Below are 17,702 nucleotides of genomic sequence, written 5' to 3'. Positions count from 1 at the left end.
TCGCTCGTCGCCATTTCACGCTTATAACCGATCAGCGCTCTGTGGCCTTTATGCTGGATAACCGGAAACGCACTAAGGTCAAGAATAACAAGATACAGCTCTGGAGAATGGAATTGGCCGCCTTTGGCTACACTATACATTATCGATCCGGCAAAGATAATGTGGCCCCGGATACCCTCACGCGTGCATTCTGCATTTCCATGTCAACTTCGACTCTTGCGGATCTTCATACAGACTTATGCCATCCTGGCGTTACCCGTATGTTACATCTTGTGCGTTCCAAAAATCTCCCAATTTCTATGGAAGACGTGAAAAGAATATGCTCCACCTGTAGAATTTGCGCGGAATTAAAACCGCAATTCTTCCGTCCGTCGGATGGCTCACTCATACATGCTACACAGCCTATGCAGCGACTCAGCATTGACAGTAAAGGGCCACTGCCTTCTTCAACGCGAAACACCTACTTGCTTACTATGGTGGACGAATATTCACGCTTTCCCTTTGCTTTCCCCTGTCCCAATATGCTTACTTCCACAGTGATCAAATGCCTCGATCAGGTCTTTTCCCTTTGCAGTATGGCCAATTTCATCCACTCTGATCGGGGTCCCTCCTTCATGTCAAGCGAACTCAAAAGTTATCTTTCCCAACGGGGAATCGCCACAAGTAAAACAACACTGTATCATCCTATTGGAAACGGACAGGTTGAGAGATACAACGCTATCATTTGGAACGCTGTTCGTCTTGCACTGAGGTCACACAATCTATCAGGCCAGCAGTGGGAAACTATGCTCCCTGACGCGTTGCATTCCATCAGGTCTCTCCTTTCTACATCCACCAATGTTACTCCTCACAAACGATTCTTCGGGTTCCAGCGTCGTTCTACTCATGGGATGTCCCTACCATCATGGTTGGCAGCTCCTGGCCCCGTGCTGCTCCGAAGATTCATCCGATCCTCCAAGAGTGATCCCCTCGTCGACGAAGTGGAACTAACGGATGTCAATCCTACATACGCGTACGTGCGGTACCCTGATGGCCGGGAGTCCACAGTTTCACTTCGGGATCTGGCTCCCTGCCCAACCGATCCCACGGACCCAATCGATAGAGAGATCCGTATTAACGATGCCGATACTCTGCGCTCCTCCGAGGATGACGCCCTACCCTGGACGTCAAGGGATCTGCCAGCTACTCTGCTGGATCAACCCCTGCGGGATGACCACCCAAAGCCAGGATGCCGGTCAATCACCGACTACTGAGCAGGATGAAGCCAGCTCTGCGCCTGTGCGGGCCCGCACCCGGAGTCACGATTTCCCCAGTCCCCCTCAGGTCGATCAAGGCGACACGGGCTCTGCCAGCCCACCAGTACAAACCAAGTGACCCAGGGACCAAGACACGATCCGAGGAGACGTGCCTTCCGACAACAAACGGGGATCCAAACGACTGCGGCTATTCGTAGTCCGATTAACCCGGTAGAAGGAAGTCGCCGGACTACCAATCCTTCAGGCGGGAAGAATGACATGAATCTTGTCATTCATGTGGAAATGACTTATGAAATAATACTGGGCGGCCTGCTGGTGGCTCTGTCCGGGGAGAGTATAAATACTCGGCATGGGCCCAGCTTGCTCAGGACATTCTTTTACAGGAACTAGTGAAGGACACAACTAGATCTCCATGTTATAAAACAGTTGATTAAAGCTTTGTTTAACGCTTAGACCAAGTGCCTAGTAGTTTTCTTATGTCAACCCTATGTTACTTATGGGATCGCCAGTCCTCATTAGCACTGGTGGGCTCTGATTGCTTGGTATTGGCTAATGCCAAAGAATGCTGCTCCTTCTTTGAGAGCTTAGTGCTGCCGGGCACTGGAGACATCAATCCCATGTTATGAGGAACAACAGGAAAATTATTGGCTCGTATTTTCTGGTCGGAGGCTTCCTGTGTGCGGAGGCCACCGAACTGGAAAAAATCTAAGAACTTACCCGAGGGCTCCCGAGGTGCGTATACTTCTGCTCCTGGGCCTCTCCAAACTCGAAATGCGCAGGGCCCACGTATCCCAGAGGCGCATGCAGTTCGCAAGCGTCCCTGGGATCACGTGGGCCATGGGGAGCCAATAGGAGAAGGGAATCTTCCTTCATACATGTGACAGATAGGCCTGTCAAATATATGAATGGAGAGCACCCCAAAAACACAGTAAAAGATTAAGGCCTAGAAATTGGGTTTTGGCTTAGCCAGGGCTTTAGCGCCGGAAGTTAGTGCCGGCGCTAAGTCCCCTGCGCGCGCCAAAAATTCAGTGGCGCCGCGCCCAAACGGCTGCCGGCGCTACTGAAGGGTCTTTGCGGCGGTACATCGGCGCTAACTGCCGTTTCGCGCCGCAATTCCGGCGCTGCGGCACCCGATGCGGTGCGGCAGGCTGGGGACGTGCAGGCCTCCTCCTCCCGTTAAGGAGGAGCTGCCTGCAACCGGCCGCGGCCCGCGCAAATCAGCTTAAAAATGAGCCCGGCACCTCGGACAAGTGCCGGGCTTGCATCTGTTCCGGTGGGGGGGGGGGAGAAGTCCGGGGAGGGAGCTGCGGGCAGGCGGCCGGCGGGAAAGTGGCCGGCCGCCGCGGGGCCTTTAATGCGCCGGCGCAAACTGGAGTAAGGCACCTCTGCCTGTTGTGGGCAAAATGCTGGAGTCCATCATTAAGGATGAAATAGCGGAGCACTTAGCAAATGGGGACAGGATAGGACAGAGTCAACATGGATTTACAAAGGGTAAATCGTGCTTGACTAATCTATTGGAATTTTTTGAGGGAGTAACTGGTAGAATAGATGGGGGAGAGCCAGTAGATGTGGTGTACCTGGACTTCCAAAAGGCCTTCGATAAGGTCCCACATAAAAGATTAGCATGGAAAATTGAGGCTCATGGGATAAAGGGGAAAGTTTTGGCGTGGATAGGGAACTGGCTGTCAGATAGAAAACAGAGAGTTGGAATAAACGGCTCATTTTCTGAATGGCAGGCAGTAACAAGTGGGGTACCACAGGGATCTGTCCAGCTGTTCACAATTTACATTAATGACCTGGATCAGGGAGTCGGATGCAGCATTTCCAAATTTGCAGACGACACTAAACTAGGAGGGGGGGTGGGCTCAGAGGAAGAGACCAGGAAGCTCCAGAGCGATTTGGACAGACTGGGCGATTGGGCGGATAAATGGCAGATGCACTATAATGTGGACAAGTGCGAAGTTATCCACCTTGGGTGCAGGAACGGGAGGGCAAATTATTATTTAAATGGCAATAGATTGGGAGAGGGGGAAGTACAGAGAGACCTGGGTGTTCTTGTACACCAGTCACTGAAGGCGAGCATGCAGGTGCAACAGGCGGTCAAGAAGGCAAACGGTATGCTGGCCTTCATAGCAAAAGGGTTAGAATACAGGAACAGGGATACCTTGCTGCAGCTGTACAGGGCACTGGTGAGACCACACCTCGAGTACTGTGTACAGTTTTGGTCGCCTCATCTGAGGAAGGATGTTCTTGCCATGGAGGGGGTGCAGCGGCGATTCACCAGGCTGATACCAGGAATGGCGGGAATGACCTATGAGGAGAGACTATGTAGTTTAGGGATGTACACACTGGAGTTTAGAAGATTGAGAGGGGACCTCATAGAAGTGTATAAAATTCTGACAGGTCTAGACAGACTGGATGCAGAAGGAATGTTTCCCTTGGCGGGTGAGAACAGAACTAGAGGACATAATTTAAGGATAAGGGCTAAACCATTTAGGACAGAGATGAGGGGGAATTTCTTCACTCAGAGAGTGGTGAACCTGTGGAACTCATTGCCACAGAGGGCAGTGTACGCCAGCTCATTAAATATATTTAAGAGGGAATTAGATATATTTCTACGGGCAAAAGGGGTTAAGGGTTACGGAGAGAAGGCGGGGACGGGATACTGAATTAAAGGATCAGCCATGATCTCATCGAATGGCGGAGCAGGCACGAAGGGCCGAATGGCCTACTCCTGCTCCTATCTTCTATGTATCTATGTATCTATGTAACGTTGCTTGCGGCTGCCACGGGCGAGGCGGCCGCAACTCAATTTCGGAGTTCGGGCGGGTTACCACGGCAACCGGGACGCTGCGCACACCGATGACGTCATCGGTGCCGGCGCAGCGCTACCGGTGCAACGCCGATTTAGGGCCCCAGGGAATTTTTAAACTGGCCATAACTCTGGCGCTAGTCCCTCTAGCGCCTCAAAAGCGGCGCTAAGGCTAGTGAATTTCTAGGCCTAAATAATTTTTTAAGAAACCATCATTTTTTAAAATGAGTTAAAATTACAGGCCTAGAAATTCAGTGGCCTGCGCCACCAGTTTGCGCCCAAAGAGGGCTTTTGCGCCACTGGCCAAACCTACCGCGATATTTAGCGGGGCGCTAATGGCGGCGTTAGCCTGTAGCGCTGCGCCGCCACCGATGACGTGTGCGCAGCGCCCCGCTATTGCCCCGCTGGCCATATTTGGTCGCTTCCGCCTCCTCCGCGCCGGCCGCAAACAGCGACCAGTACACAGGGGCCTACCTGTGCCGGTAGTGGGGCGAGTTAAGGTGGAGGTGCGGCCGGCCGCTTTTTCGGCGGCCGCCTGCCCGCACCTCCGTCCCCGGCCTCCTACACCCCCCCCCCCCCGCGGCATTGCCGGCTGTTTCCAGAGAGCCCGGCACTTCTCCTTGGTGCCGGGCTCATTTGCCGGCACTCGCGAGCGGGGATCGCGCTGTTGCAGGCACCTCCCCCTTAAGAGTGAGAGGAAGGCCTGCAATACCGCAGGCTGCCGTGCCGCAGCGGGTGGCGCTGCGGCACTTTGCACGCCGATATTCAGTTTCAGCGCGAAACCCTTGTTTAGCGGCCGGCTTCCACTTGGGGCGCTGAAACTGAATATCCCGCTGGCGCAAGTGGCTCCGCGCGCAGCGGTAATTCTGGCGCCCAGGTGAGCTGGGCGCCCCAAACTGAATTTCTAGGCCACAATAAATTAAATATTTTAAACAAAAATTAAATTTTTTGAAAAAAATAATTAAAGTTTTTTACGGGGCTAAAAATAAACTTACCTTTTTTAAAAGTATTTTTAAATTATAAATGAGTGAAAACATTTTTTTTTACTTTTTTCAACTTTTATGCTGGTAAAAGCAGGCCTTACGCCTGCTTTTACCGGGCGTAAGATTTCTAAGGATTTTCTGTGGGCGGTGGTTCTCCAGAAAGCAGAACTATCCACCCGCAGAGGCCCTTCTCTAGGGCAGGCGTCCGATCTGTCAAGAGTATTCTTGAGAGATCAGAAATACCGGTTTTCAAGCGCATGCACTTCGCATGCCTGAAACCGATATTTCCGATGTCCCTACGGATGTGTACACAGCTCGTACACACCTGTAGGCATCGGAATATACGCCCCAATATCTTAATTTTATAGAGGACAACCAAGATGGCCACACCTGCCCCAAGAAAAAAAATGTTAATGAAGTAATCTAAATCCCTCAATTACCATGTATGTCTGCCCCATATTTATAAGCCAAAAACTACATAATTTATATTGTGAATCATGTCATACATAGCTGCTACAGAAACTATTCCTTCATACATGATATGAACATATAAAATTGATGGGCAGGAAAAGACCAACTGGTCTATCAAGCCTACCCCATACACCATGATGGCTGGAGCATCATGACTAGACACTTCTCAACCCCATTCCCCGCTGTCCCACCCACTCCCCGCAGCCATGTAATCTCCTGGGAAAGGCAAAAAAACAGAAAAAACCTAGTGCTAATAAGGGAAAAAATACTCAGGAAAATTCCTCACTGACCCCTCAGGCAATCAAACCAGTCCAGGAAGTCACACTGACCAAGTACCAAGTGTTATCTATAAAGACAGTTACCTTCTATATGGTGTGATCTCTTCCCCAGTCAAGAACTGGTACAGCTCCCTCTTAAAGGCAGAGAGAGAGTCAGCACCCACCACACCAGCCAGTAACACATTCCAGTGGTTCACTACTCTCTGGGAAAAGAAGAACTGCCGAACATCCAGCCTATTCCTACTCTTACATAGTTTAAACTCGTCTCCCCTGGTCCTCCCCAATCTGTTAAACTGGAATAATCTACCAATAGGGATGCTATACAGCCCTTTAATTATTTTATAGGCCTCTATCTGGTCACCTCTGAGTCTACCCTGTTCTAAAGTAAATAGACCAAGGTTATTAAGCCTATCTGAGTAGATGATGTGCTTTAAGCTAGGAATAATTCTCATAGCTCTCCTCTGCACCTTTTCCAAGGCTACTATATTAATGGCCCAGAAATTCGGGTCGGGGGCTTCCCGCGGGTGCAAGCCCCCGACCTGCACTTACCTTGCGCACCGGCTGTTGATCTGCGGGCCCCCGTGGAATTGCGATCCTGGGCCTCCTACAACTGCCGACGCGCAGTGCTTGCGTATCCCAGGGGCACAATTCGTTCGATGCGTCCCCTGGGATCACGTGGGACATGGAGAGCCAATGGTAGCAGGGAATACTTCATTCATAAGTTTGACAGGACCTGTCAAACCTATAAATACTATAAGCCCCAAAACATCACTAAATCTTCAAATAAATTTTTTAAAAACATCACATTTTTAAAATAAACTATAAATTACATGAAATAACTATTATAAACAATAATTTAAATTCTTGAAAAAATTAATTACATTTTCTAATGGGGCTAAAAATAAACTTACCTTTCTTTAAAGTATTTAAAAATAATAAACCTGTGGAAAAAATGTTTTAATTTTAATTAATTCACCACTTACCTTGTAAAAAGCAGGTCTTGTGACTGCTTTTTACATGTCTAACATCTGGAGACTTACCCTCCCGGGAAAACCTGCAAAAAAAACGTTAGTTCGATGCGCACGCGCTGCCTCTCCTGCGCACGCGTTCGACTTCTGAACCCCTTCTTTCAGGGGAATGGAAGTGCCGGTTTCCCGCGCATGCGCAGTGCATGCACAAAATTGGCACTTCCACTGGGCTTACGGGTGAGTACCCCGTGCGTACTCACCTGTGGAGACCCGAATTTCTGGGCCTAGGGGGGGACCAAAGCTGGGTACAGTACTCCAGGTGTGGTCTGGCCAGCAATCTATAGAGTGACAAAATGATGTCCTTTGATTTATACTGAATGGTTCTATTAATACAATACAATACCCTGTTAGCTTTAGCTACAACATTGGTCATGAACCTTCAGTGATCTGTGCACAGCAACACCTAGATCTTTTTCTCTCTCAACCTCTTTCAGTATTGTTCCCTGCAAATTACATGTGTATTCTGTGTTGGCCCTACTAACATGCACAGCGCTACATTTATCCAAGTTAAATAACAATTTGTCATTGTGTGTTAAATAACAATTTGTCATCTGCAAACCTACTGATCATACTCCCAACACTGTCCAGGTCATTAATAAAGACAGTGAATAGTATCGGGCCTAGGACCGATTCCTGGGGGACACCACTTGTAATGTGCTCCCAGGCTGAACCACAGTTGTTAACTACAACTTTTTGGCTGCGGAATTGGAGCCAATTCCTAATTCGGCACATCAAATTCTTACTGATACCACAAGATTCTATTTTGTGAAGTAACCTAGTGTGAGTTCCCTTATCAAAGGCTTTCTGAGCGTTCTGAAATACCCACCTGTTCTATGGCATACTCCTTTCCAGCTACTTCTGCTACCTTGGCAATGGCCTCTACGTGGTCTTGAAGATTCATGTCCAAACACCGTGCAAACGTCAGGTTTGCCTTAGGCTTGACATTAATTTGGATCTCCTCTGATAGCACATCCCAGTGTCTGTTTCGCATGCCAGGATTCCGCAGTGCTTGAATCAGTGGGATATGTGGCTTAAATTCCTCAACCATTGATCGGATTTTTAGTGCAACTTCTGCAAGACCTGTAAACAGTAAATGAATATTAGGCTGAAAGGGTTACAATAATTGGCAGATTTCTGAATCTTGGGGGAGAGCCCAGAATGCGAAAGAGTCAGAAAATCCATAAACTACCATGATTTACATTGTCACTGAGTAAAAGTTATCCTACTTTTCCTGAAAAGCAAGCTAAATGAGATCCCATTTAACCTCTTTGGTGTCTTACCATCTCATCAAAATAATTCCTCACAATGCCCAATATTCTCATTTGTTAATGTATTTCAGTAATTCTGGTGCACACTCGGTAATTCTGGTGCACACCCGGTAATTCTGGTGCACATTACATAGAATTACACAGAATATACAGCATAGAAACAGGCCATTCAGCCCAACTAGTCTGTTCTGGTGTTTATACTCCACAGAGTCTCCTCTCCTGTTCCATCTACCTCATCTCGGCCTTTCAGCATATCTTTCTATTCCCTTTTCTCTCGTGCTCATTTTGAAAGTATCTAAGCTATTTACCTCAACCACATCCTCAACCACTTCTTGAATAGGCTTGACTATTCTAATATTCTCCTGGCTGGCCTCCCATCTTCCACCCTACATAAACTTGTACTCATCCAAAACTCTGCTGCCCATATTTTAACTCGCACCAAGTCCCGTTCACCCATCACCCCATGCTCGCTGACCTACACTGGCTCCCGGTCTGACAACACCTCAATTTTAAAATCCTCATCCTTGTTTTTAAATCTCACCATGGCCTCATCCTTCCCTATCTCTGTAAGCTCCTCCAGCCCTACAAGCCTTCGAGATCTCTGCGCTCCTCCAATTCTGGCATGTTTCAGATCCCTGATTTTAATTGCTCCACCATTGGCGGCTGTGCTTTCAGCTACCTTGGCCCTAAGCTTTGGAATTTCCTCCCTAAACCTCTCCACCTCTCTACCTCTCTCTCCTCCTTTAAGATGCTCCTTAAAATCTACAGCTTTGATCAAACTTTTGGTCATCTGTCCTGATATCTCCTTCTATAGCTTGGTGTGAAAACTTTTATTGATAACACTCTTGTTAAGTGCCTTGAGACGTTTTGGTGCATTAAAGGCGTTATATAAATGCAAGTTGTTGTTGGTTCCACATTCTAACCACTCTCTGAGTAAAGACATTTCTCCTTATTTCCCTACTGTATTTATTTGTAACTATCTTATATTTATGGCCCCTAGTTTTGGATTCTCCCATAAGTGGAAACATTCTCTCCACATCTACTCTGTCCAACCCAATCATAATTTTAAAGACCTCTATCAGGTCACCTCTAAGTCTTCTCTTGTCTGAAGAAAAAAGCACAACCTATTCAATCTTTCCCGATAGCTGTAATCTCTCAGCTCTGGTATCCTTGTAAATCACCCAGTCTGGATACGATGCATCCTAGGTTGTTGAGGGAAAGTAAGGGCAGAAATTGCAGAGGCCCTGGCCACAATTCTCCTTAGAAATGGGAGTGGTGCCAGTGGAGTGGAGGACTGCAAATGTTACACCCATATTCAAAAAAGGGGACAGGGATAAACCTGGCAACTACAGGGCAGTCAGTCTAATGTTGGTGGTGGGAAACTTTTAGAGACAATAATCCGATTCAAAATTAATTGGCATTTGCAAACATATGGGTTAATAAATGTAAACCAGCACGGATTCGTTAAAGGCAAATTGTGTTTGAATAACTTGATTGAGTTCTTTGATGAAGTAATGGAGAAGGTTGATGAGGGTAGTGTGGTTGATGTTGTGTACATGGACTTTCAAAAGGTGTTTGATAAAATAATACATAATAGACTTGTTAGCAAAATTGAAGCCCATGGGTTAAAGGGGCAGTGGCTGCAGTAATTGGCTAAGGGACAGAAATCAGAGAGTAGTGATTGTAATGATATCAGCAAATAGTGATGGTATTTGCCTGTTTGATTATTTATGCCTGACCAGCAGAGGGCATGTGAGAGAGAGAGTTTAGTTTTAGTTTCGTTTTAGATGGATCTCTAAGGTGGTGTCTCCTGTAATGCTGTTAACTGAGTTGAACAAACTTTAGATAAAAAGACATTCTCTTTCATGATTGTGTCGTCATTGAACCCACATAGAAATCAATACAGTGATGAACTGTTGTTTTTCAGACTGGAGGGAAGTGTGCAGAAGATTCCTAGGGGTCAGAGTTGAGACCACAGCTCTTTTTGATAAATATTGATGACCTGGACTTGGGTATACAGGGCATAATTCCAAATCAGATGATATGAAACTCGGAAATAGTAAACAATGAAGCGGATAGTAACAGACTTCAGCAGGACACAGACAAACTTGTGAAATGGGCAGACACATGGCAGATGAAATTTAACGTAGAGAAGTGTGAAGTGATTCATTTTGGTAGGAAGAATGAGGAGAAGCAATAAAAACTAAATGGTACAAATTTAAAAGGGTGCAGGAACAGAGACTTGCGGGTGAACGTACACAAGTCTTCGAAGGTGGCAGGACAAATTGAGAAGGCTGTTATAAAGGCATACCAGATCCTTGACTTTATAAATAGAAGCAAAGAGGACAAAAGCAAGGAAGTTACACTGGTTAGGCCCCAGCTGGAGTAAAAGGGCGCAAAATTCGGATCCATCGCGCCTGTTTTTTGGGTGCTATGAGTGCCCTTAGAGATCCAAACTGGCGTCCGCAGCGGCGCGCACACTTCTGGTGCGATTTGTGCCGGACGCCATACTGTTAAAGGCATTAGTGTGCACGCAGTGAGCATCTGCCGGAAGTATGCAGAGTGGGCAGATTATGACGTCAATCATCATGCAATGCTGATTTGATGTCAGCGCAGCCATTTTGGAGCTCAACACTCCAGATAATGCCCTCTCTTAACCTCGCACAGCTGAACACGCGCTCAGCAGTAGGACAGACCTCCCCGCCACCCATCAGTACCATTTAAAGGGATCATCACCTACTTACAGGTTAGTTGCTGATTGATTACTGTTGGCTGTTGCTGCAATGCTACATGTGTTTGTTGCTTTCTATAGTTGTTTAAAGTTGTTAATGTCTACAGGGAGTGGTGTGGCAGGTGCTGAAGGACTTTTTCCTGACTTCAAGGCTTCTGCACAAAACTACTTGCTGACAGACATGGGTGCAGCAGTGGGAAATTCCCTTGGAATACAGCATGACTTGGAGAATGAACAGAGGCGACGCAGAGGAGGACAAGCTGCCGGAAGGCATGGGTGGGGGCGGGGGGAAACATAGAAGATAGGAGCAGGAGTAGGCCATTTGGCCCCTCAAGCCTGTTCCGCCATTTAATGAGATCATGGCTGAACATCCAAATTCAGTACCCTGTCCCTGCTTTCTCCCCATAACCCTTGATCCCTTTAGCTTTAAGAAATATATCTAACTCCTTCTTCAAATTATTTAATAAGTTGGCCTCAACTGCCTTCTGTGGTAGAGAATTCCACCGGTTCACCACTCTCTGGGTGAAGAAATTCCTCCTCATCTCAGTCCTAAATGGCTTACCCCTTATTCTTAGACTGTGACCCCTGGTTCTGAACTCCCCCGCCATCGGGAACAGTCTGCCAACTAGTTCTCTATCCAAGTCAGTACCTTACCCCCAATCCCATGTGCTTTAACTTTGCACGCCAATCTCTTATGCGGGACCTTATCGAAAGCCTTCTGAAAGTCCAAATACACCACATCCGCTGGTTCTCTCTTATCTATTCTACCAGTTAAATCCTCAAAAAATTCCAGTAGATTAGTCAAGCATGATTTACTTTTTGTAAATCCTTGTTGACTTTGTCCAATCCTGTCACTGTTTTCCAAGTGCTCTGCTATTACATCTTTTATAATGGACTCTAGCATTTTCCCCACTACCAATGTCAGGCTTACCGATCTATAATTCCCTGTTTTCTCTCTACCACCTTTTTTAAATAGTGGGGTTACATTAGCTACCCTCCAATCCATGGGAACTATTCCAGAGTCTATAGAATTTTGGAAGATGACCAGCAATGCATCTATTATTTCTAGGGCCACTTCCTTAAGTACCCTAGGATGTTGATTATCAGGCCCTGGGGATTTATCGGCCTTCAATGCCGTCAATTTCTCTAACACCATTTCCCTACAAATACTGATTTCATTCAATTCCTCCCTCTCGTTAGACCCTATGTTCCCCAACATCTCTGGAAGGTTATTTGTGTCCTCCTTTGTGAAGAACCAAAGTATGTATTTAATTGGTCTGCCATGTCTTTGTTCCCCATTATAAATTCCCCTGATTCTGACTGCAAGGGACCTATGCTTGACATTACCAATCGTTTTCTCTTCACATATCTATAGAAGCTTTTACAGTCAGTTTTTATGTTCCCTGCTAGCATACTCTCATATTCTACTTTCCCCCTCTTAATTAATCCCTTTGTTCTCCTTTGCTGAATCCTAAACTGCTCCCAATCCTTAGGTTTGCTGCTTTTTCTGGCCAATTTATATGTCCTCTCCTTGGATCTTATGCTATCCCTAATTTCCCTTGTTAGCCAATGTAGAGTCACCTTTTTTGTTTTATTTTTATGCCAAACAGGGAGGAACAAATTCTGTAGTTCATCCATGCGATCTTTAAATGTTTGCCATTGCCTATTCACCGTCAACCCTTTAAGTAACATTCCCCAATACATCCTAGCCAACTTGCACCTCATACCATCATAGTTTCCTTTATTTAAATTCAGTACCCAAGTCTCTGAATCAACTACTTCACTCTCCATCTTAATGAAGAATTCTATCATATTATGATCGCTCCTCCCCAAGGGGCCTCGCACAACAAGATTGCTAATTAATCCTTTCTCATTACATAATATCCAGTCTAAGATGGCCTGATCTCTAGTTAGTTCCTCGACATATTGGTCCAGGAAACCATCCTGTATACACTCTAGGAATTCCTCTTCCACAGTATTGTTACTAATTTGGTTAGACCAATCTATATGTAGATTAAAGTCACCCATGATAACTGCTGTGCCCTTATTGCACGTGTCTCTAATTTCCCATTTAATGCCATCCCCAACCTCAGCATTACTGTTTGGGGGTCTGTATACAACTCCCACTAACATTTTCTGCCCCTTGGTATTTCTCAGCTCTACCCATACAGATTCCACATCATCAGAGCTAATATCCTTCCTTACTATTGTGTTAATCTCCTCTTTAACCAGCTACCCCACCTGATTTTCCTTTTTTCCTGTCCTTCCTGAATATTGAATACCCCTGGATATTGAATTCCCAGCTTTGGGCACCCTGGCGCTATGTCTCCGTAATTCCAATTACATCATATCCGTTTACATCTATTTGCGCAGCTAATTCATCCACCTTATTACGAATGCTCCTCGCATTAAGACACAAAGCCTTCAGGCTTGTTTTTTTTAACACTCTTAATCCTTTTAGAGTTATTATTTACTGTAGCCCTGTTTGATTTACACCCTTGATTTCTCTGCATTCCATTTTTGCTTTTCTCCTTCCTGCCTTTTGTTTCTATCCTTGCTTCCCTTTCTTCTGTCTCCCTGCACAGGATCCCAACCGCCTGCCATTTTAGTTTAAACCCTCCCCAACGGCACTAGCAAACACTCCCCCTAAGACATCGGTCCCGGTCCCGCCCAGGTGCAAACCATCCAGTTTGTACTGGTCCCACCTCCCCCAGAACTGGTTCCAATGTCCCAGGAATTTGAATCCCTCCCCCTTGCACCATTCCTCTAGCCACGTATTCATCTGAAATATCCTTCTATTTCTACTCTGACTAGCACGTGGCACTGGTAGCAATCCTGAGATTACTACCTTTGAGGTCCTATTTTTAAATTTACCTCCTAACTCCCTATATTCAGCTTTTAGGACCTCATCCCGTTTTGTACCTATATCGTTGGTACCTATATGCACCACGACAACTGGTTGTTCACCCTTCCCCTCCAGAATGCCCTGCAGCCGCCCCGAGACATCCTTGACCCTTGCACCAGGGAGGCAACTTACCATCCTGGAGTCTCATTTGTAGCTGCAGAAATGCCTATTTATTCCCCTTACAATAGAATCCCCTATCACTATAGCTCTCCCACTCTTTTTCCTCCCGTCGTGTGCAGCAGAACCATCCATGGTGCCAGGAAGATGGCTGCTGCTGCCTTCCCCTGATAAGCCATCTCCCTCAACAATATCCAAAGTGGTATATCTGTTTGAGAGGAGGATGGTCACAGGGGACCCCTGCACTACCTGCCTGTGCCTACTACTCTGCCTGGTGGTCACCCATTCCCTTCCTGCCTGTGCAGCCTTTACCTGCGATGTGACCAACTCCCTAAACGTGCTATCCACGATGTCCTCAGCATCGCAAATGCTCCAATATGTATCCATTCGCAGCTTCAGTGCATCAGTGCGGGAGGAGGAGGAGGGGGAAAGGGGCTGTCAGCAGGAGGCCATTTCTGCCCAGGGTGTTCAGTGAGCAATTTTCCTACCTGAACTTCAGCGAGAAACATTATGTGAGACGTTTGTGCTTCAGTAAGGACATCCTCACTAAAATCTGTCACCTGCTGCAGTCACTACTGCAATCTCAGAGCAATGGCTGTGAAGGTGACCATGGCGATGAACTTACACGTGTCGAGCTCCTTCCAGGCTGGAGCTGGAGATATTTGCAAAATCTCGTAGTTTGCCATCCACTGTTGTGTAAGGGAGGTCACTGGAACTCTATATTCAAAGAAAGCCGACTACCTTTCATTCTCTCTTGCCAGAGACCAGCAGGCGGAGCAAGCACACAGCTTTGCTAGGATTACAGGCTTCCCCATGGTGCAGGGTGCCATTGACTGCATGCATGTCACCTTGCGAGCGCCACATGTCAACTCTGGCATGTACCGCAACCAAAAGGGATTCCACGCCCTCAGTGCCCAGCTGAGGACTGCACCATCTCAGCATGGGCGACAGCAGTCTGAGCTGGCTGGCTGACAGGCAACACCAAGGGCACTGGCAGAGTGGCAAGGATGGGAGGATGAATGCTGCCATCCTGAGAGAGGACAAAAGGTTCTTGCACTGCCATTCCCCCGGGGTGGCGCCTCAGCAATCCTAGTAATCTGTTGGAGGACAGAGTGCTGGATTGCTGTGACACCGTGCAAGCCCCTTTAAACACTGGAATCCAGAGCCATGATGGCAGCTGTCTAAGCATGTATAGCAGCAAGCTGACCTTGCATGACAGCAGTCGGAGCTTCCACTGCATCACTCAGACGTTGGGAGGCTGCTGCTTGTGCTGCAATGAAAGCTGAGGCATCGGCCAGCAGATGCTGCATCATGGTTGGGTCCACAAGTGTGCTAATGGAGTTGGCCACCAATTCCATGCTAGAAAGGGTGGGCTCCAAGCTCTGCGTAAAGGCCTGTGCCAAGTTGGTGTCAGACTCCTCCATGCTCCTTGACATTGCACGCGGGTTTTCTGGCAGGCTTCCCAATGTACCAAGCCTTTCATTATGCATACCCATCAGCCTTCTTCTGTAGCCTGCCCAATTGAAGTGCTCACCTGAGTCCTCTGCAGCAGAATTCGTGTGAGACCTCACTCTCGGGCGAGCTGGCACCTGAGTTATCCTTGCCCCCTACCCTTGCTGCAGGCCACTCGTGCCCGGTGTCTCACCATGTTCAGATCCCGCCTCTATGCTATTCTCTAAATTACGCATAGTGTCAGTGATGCGCTATCAATTACTCATAAAAGACTGAGAGTTAAGAGAGTAACTAAAGGCTTTTATTAACAAAAGAATGAAGGTCTGCCTCGAGTGGTCGACCGGTCCAGAAATACAAAGGGCTGGGGAGCAGTCACCTTTATACTAGGACTTGTGGGAGGAGTCAGCCGAGGCATGTCCAGGCATGTACACAGTGGAATACAAACAGTGGTTTACCACATTCACCCCTTGTTTAAAATTGAGTCCGGCGGGGTGAAGTGTATTAAAAGTTAGTGTATTGGAGTCTCTCCGGAGGTCTTGTCTGGCGCTGTGATCGGCGTGGCGACGGCAGGGGTAGTGGAGCTTCCGGCGTCGAGTCCTGCGTGGGTTGTGGCACAGGCGTGTCGTCCTCGTAGATGTCGAGCGGGTCGCGGGGCCCAGGCCTGCCGTCTGCTGGGGCTGGATATCGGATCGTGGGGGGGGGTGGTAGTGAGTAGTGGGTTACAGCGGTAGTTGGGCCGTTGCTGGGGTGTGGCTGGGGTGGCACGGCGCTATGAGGCGGTCCTACCGTGTCCCAGGCTGTCATTCCCCGCGGCGTCCACGGTGCAGAGGAGTAGGCATCCATGCCCCGGTAGGCTGCATCCAATGATAGTGCGAGTTCAGAGGCCTTGTTGAGGTCGAGGTCACTCTGCTCCAACAGTCGCTGTCGGGTGTAATTGGATCTGTGGCCCGCTACAAAAGCGTCCCGGATAAGTTCCTCTGTGTACACAGCGGCCTTTACATCCTTACAACCACAGGCCCGGCCAAGCACAGACAGTGCCTGAAGGTATTCCACGGTCGATTCCCCAGGTTGTTGTTTACGACTCCCCAGAAGGTGCCTGGCGTACACTTCGTTCACTGGGCGCGTGTACTGGTCCTTGAGGAGCTTGATAGCGTCCGCGTACGAGGTCGCGTCTTGGATGACCGAGTACACTCGGTGGTTCACTTTGGAGGTCAGGACATCCAGTTTGTCCTCGTCCGATTTGATTGCTGCGGAGGCGGTCAGGAATTTTTCGAAACACTTAAGCCAGTGAGTAAACTTGGTGGATGAGTCCGCCTCCCGATGATCTAAGTCCAGGCATGCTGGTGTGAGGATCTTCTCCATTATAAAAATTTTGTTAATAAAATTGATGCGCTATCAATTACTCATAAAAGACTGAGAGTTAAGAGAGTAACTAAAGGCTTTTATTAACAAAAGAATGAAGGTCTGCCTCGAGTGGTCGACCGGTCCAGAAATACAAAGGGCTGGGGAGCAGTCACCTTTATACTAGGACTTGTGGGAGGAGTCAGCCGAGGCATGTCCAGGCATGTACACAGTGGAATACAAACAGTGGTTTACCACAGTCAGTATCTGAGCTGGTGGCTGCGAGTGTGAAATTGAGTGACGGTGTTTCTTCATCATCAGTGTCTTGTTGCTCTTCCACCTGTTGCTCTTCCACCACTGCCTGGGCAGGTTGCAGTTCTTGGGTATCTGAAAGGAGAAAAGCACAAGGGTAAGGTTATGGTGAGGGGAGCGGGGGGGGAAAGCAAGGGGTGCATGCTTACACCAGCTGCAGCTTGTAAATCAGAAGAGATTGTGGGATGAGAGGGAAGTGGGAAATGAGAAGGAAGATTAGGTATGAGGATACCATCATCTTCTATGGTTTCAGCCCTGCTGCTGGCCAAGGCCTCAGCAATGGCCATTCCAATGATGGCGAGTACCGTCTCCTCCATGGGGTTAAGGACATGAGATGGTGCCCTGTCCCCTGGCAGTTAATTCCTGCTGTCTCCCTCCGGTTGTGCACCATCTTGTCCTGCAAAAGAGAAGGAAGTGTGTCAGTGAGTGTCATGCAATCTGTTTGGGTGATGTGACTGTCATGGTTGAATAGCTAGCAGTGTGTGCAAGCTGTGAGATGTAGGTGTGAGGCTTGCAGCAGTTCTAAGTGTGTGAGGGTGAGGTGAAGCATATGAATAGTAGGTATCACAGAATCACAGAAACCTCACAGTGCAGATAGAGGCCATTTCGGCCCATCGAGCCTGCACCGACACATATCCCACCCGATCCCCGTAACCCCTACACCAACACATATCCCACCCTATCCCCGTAACCCCACATATTTAATCCCCCTAACACTAAGGGTCAATTTTTATCATAGCCAATCAAC

The 17,702-nt window shown here is 47.7% G+C and overlaps 1 protein-coding gene across 1 annotated transcript in view; it reads right to left on the bottom strand.

Annotated features, from left to right (window-relative positions):
* Positions 1–17,702, bottom strand: part of dnah1 (dynein, axonemal, heavy chain 1) — a 971,783-nt gene that overhangs the window by 789,242 nt on the left and 164,839 nt on the right. The window contains exon 20 of the mRNA XM_085999976.1: positions 7,655–7,908. Coding sequence (XP_085856102.1) covers positions 7,655–7,908 — 254 coding nt within the window. The remainder of the gene's footprint in view (positions 1–7,654; positions 7,909–17,702) is intronic.

The sequence above is a fragment of the Somniosus microcephalus genome, chromosome 11, assembly GCF_052327205.1.
Source record: "Somniosus microcephalus isolate GS21.2 chromosome 11, FLI_Smic_1.0, whole genome shotgun sequence".
Taxonomy (NCBI): domain Eukaryota; kingdom Metazoa; phylum Chordata; class Chondrichthyes; order Squaliformes; family Somniosidae; genus Somniosus; species Somniosus microcephalus.
Note: the sequence above shows the minus strand (reverse complement) of the source record. Positions and strands in the feature narration are given on the sequence as shown.